Consider the following 3192-nt stretch of genomic DNA (forward strand, 5'->3'; position numbering starts at 1 on the left):
CCAGAGAGAGGCGGCGGGTGGAGGAGGAGCAGGAGAAGCAGGAGGCGCCTGGCAGCCGGGCAGCATGCGGCTCCGTGGGTCTGCTGGCACCAGCGTCGCGGGGACGGTGGAGGGCGCGCGGGCAGGAGTGGGGTGGGCGGCGAGGAGGGGCGAGCAGGCGGGCAGCGTGAGGCTCCGGCGGCCCTGAGCCGATGGGGAGACGCAGCCGGGGGGCCATGCTGCTGCCCTCGCCCTGCGCCCGCAACGCCACCGCGCCCTGGCCGCCCGGCGGCTCCCCGACGGCGGGGGGCGCGGGGTCCGGGCCGGGGCCGGGGGCGGTGGCGGCGGGCTGCCTGCTGTCGCTGCTGGTGGCCTGGACGCTGCTGGGCAACGGGCTGGTGTGCGCGGCCATCGTGGGCTGCCGACGCCTGCGCGCCAAGGTGACCACCATCTTCGTGGCCTCGCTGGCCGTCTCGGACCTGCTGGTGGCCGTGCTGGTCATGCCCTGGAAGGCGGCGGCCGAGGTGGCGGGCCGGTGGCCCTTCGGCGGCGCCTTCTGCCGCGCCTGGGTGGCCTTCGACATCATGTGCTCGACGGCCTCCATCCTCAACCTGTGCGTCATCTCGCTGGACCGCTACTGGGCCATCTCCAGCCCCTTCCGCTACGAGCGCAAGATGACCCCCCGCCTGGCCCTGGCCATGGTCGGCCTGGCCTGGGCCCTGGCGCTCCTCGTCTCCTTCCTGCCGGTCCAGCTCGACTGGCACCGCGGCCCCGACGGGACGGCCGCCTCCGGCAACGCCAGCCACGACGCGCCCGCCCCGCGCTGCGACGCCAGCCTGAACCGCACCTACGCCGTCTCCTCGTCGCTGATCAGCTTCTACATCCCGGTGGCCGTCATGCTGGTCACCTACAGCCGCATCTACCGCATCGCCCAGGGCCAGATCCGGCGCATCTCCTCCTTGGAGCGGGCGGCCGAGCGCGCCCAGAGCTGCCGCGGCAGCCCCCGGCCGGCCGGCGCCCCCTCGACGCCCCTGCGGGCCTCCCTGCGCCAGGAGGCGCGCGTCCTGAAGACGCTGGCGCTGGTGGTGGGCGTCTTCGTCTGCTGCTGGCTGCCCTTCTTCGTGCTCAACTGCCTGGTGCCCTTCTGCGGCCGGCCGCCCTGCGTCAGCGACGCCACCTTCGACGCCTTCGTGTGGGTCGGCTGGGCCAACTCCTCCGTCAACCCCATCATCTACGCCTGCAACGCCGACTTCCGCAAGGTCTTCGCCGGGCTGCTGGGCTGCGGCCACCGGCGGGCCCCCGCCGCCCTCGAGACGGGCAACCTCAGCCACGAGCTCCTCTCCGGCCCCCACCCCCCGCTCCCCGGGCCCCGACGGCTGCCCTCCGCTTGCCTGGGAGGGAGCCCCGGTGCCCTGGCTGCGCGCTCCTGCCCGGGCACCGCGCCCCAGTCGCCCGAGCCCTCCGACGGCGAGCTGGACTTCTCGCTCGAGGCCCCGCCCCCCGGCCCCCCGCACGGCCTGCTCTGAGCGGCCCCGGAAGGGCCAGGGGGTGGTGGAGTGAACCTGCAGAAAGGGCTCCGGGCCTCTGCTGTGGGCGGCGCTTGGGTGGGCAGCAGCGATTCAGTTGGCTGGCAGGGAAGCTGGCTGGTGAAAGGGCGGCAGAACTGGGTCCCTTTTCCCAAGGCCAGCCGGTAGGATTTGGGGTTTGTTGTGCTGGCAGAATGGGAGCCAGCTGGACCAGAGAGCGCCCCCCTCCCTCCCTCCCTCCCTCCCCCCCACACACAAGGTTGTCCTCCTGCTCAACTGGTCGGTGGCTCCCCACGGGGATGTTGGCTCTGCTGTTCTCACCTCTGGAGTTCCTGAAAATGAAATAAACTGAAAGTGGACGGGACTGTGGTGGATTTGAACTGAGCAACTGGGAGAAGAAGGGTTGAGGGACAATCGTGGAGAGGGGGGCTCTCCTGAAGAAGCCCCCCCCCCCCAAAGAAGGAGGAGACAAGCAGGCGTTCTCATACAGACTGATCCCTACTGGATCATTTCCTGTAGTGACCCTCTTCAAGGAGCAGTTTAAGGATTCTGTCCTGTGCATCATTACTTTGGAGCCAACCCCACTGAGAACTGTGGAGTTTTCTTCTGAATAAACTCGAACCAAACGGTAGGCGCGTTGAGGTCTTCTTTTGATAGAGGCCTCCAAAACATTCTGTGCATCAGACCCCCTCTTCTGCATCCTGAAATGCAAACACAGCTGGCTGTCATTTCTGCTGACAAAATGCTGGTTGGTAATTATAAGGTAGTCTTCCCTTGACAGTATTTACCAAACTGCAGGTTACAGGCTTATAATGCTAGTAATTTTCAAACAACAAAGTGCTGTGCAATGATTTCCATATTTGCTTGTAAATATATCTTATTGTGTTATTCTTTTGGGGGGACAAAAAGATGAAATATTTATAATTACAGTAAAACGCGGCCACACAACAGCAGCAGCAACAACAGCAACAACTTTAAACTGCCTTTTCAGTTTCTCATGACCCAAGAAAGAACATTAAGGCAACTTCTGAAGTGCCTGTTTTGAGGAACGTAGCCATACATGTAGTTTTTGTTAGCTGGACTGTATTTTAGTGATAAGGCAGAAATTGAATCCAACATTAAATCCAGTCAAAGAGTCACACTGACATACAAGTAAGCCTTCACTCACCGAGGCTTACTTCCAAGTAAACATACATAGGATCCAGCTGTTCTCTTAGGTACTGAGAAGTATATCTCATTGAAACAAACGGCTTCAGTCGCATTTATGAACACACGAATCAGTCTGCTGGCCCGTCAAGCTCAGAATTGTCTATTCAGACTGGCAGTGGCTCTCTGGCATCTTGGCAAGAGGCTTTTCACATCACCCACCACCTGCTTTCAGCTGGTGATGCCAGGAACCGTCTGCACCCAAAGATGAGGCACGGCCCCATTCCTTTGCGAGACAGCCATAAATGAAACACCCAAACTGAAAGGATGTGGAGCAGCAGTGGCGTAGGAGGTCAAGAGCTCGTGTATCTAATCTGGAGGAACCGGGTTTGATTCCCAGCTCTGCCGCCTGAGCTGTAGAGGCTTATCTGGGGAATTCAGATTAGCCTGGGCACTCCCACACACGCCAGCTGGGTGACCTTGGGCTAGTCACAGCTTCTCAGAGCTCTCTCAGCCCCACCTACCTCACAGGGTGTTTGTT

At 61.9% G+C, this 3192-nt stretch overlaps 1 protein-coding gene across 1 annotated transcript; it reads left to right on the forward strand.

Moving 5' to 3' along the window:
- Positions 1-215: 215 nt before the first annotated feature.
- DRD5 (dopamine receptor D5) lies at positions 216-2981 on the forward strand. The gene has a single exon (XM_048509557.1). The coding sequence runs from the start codon at positions 216-218 to the stop codon at positions 1503-1505; it is 1290 nt and encodes a 429-aa protein (XP_048365514.1). The 3' UTR covers positions 1506-2981.
- Positions 2982-3192: the final 211 nt, after the last annotated feature.

Source organism: Sphaerodactylus townsendi, linkage group LG10 (genome assembly GCF_021028975.2).
Source record: "Sphaerodactylus townsendi isolate TG3544 linkage group LG10, MPM_Stown_v2.3, whole genome shotgun sequence".
In the NCBI taxonomy this organism is placed as follows: domain Eukaryota; kingdom Metazoa; phylum Chordata; class Lepidosauria; order Squamata; family Sphaerodactylidae; genus Sphaerodactylus; species Sphaerodactylus townsendi.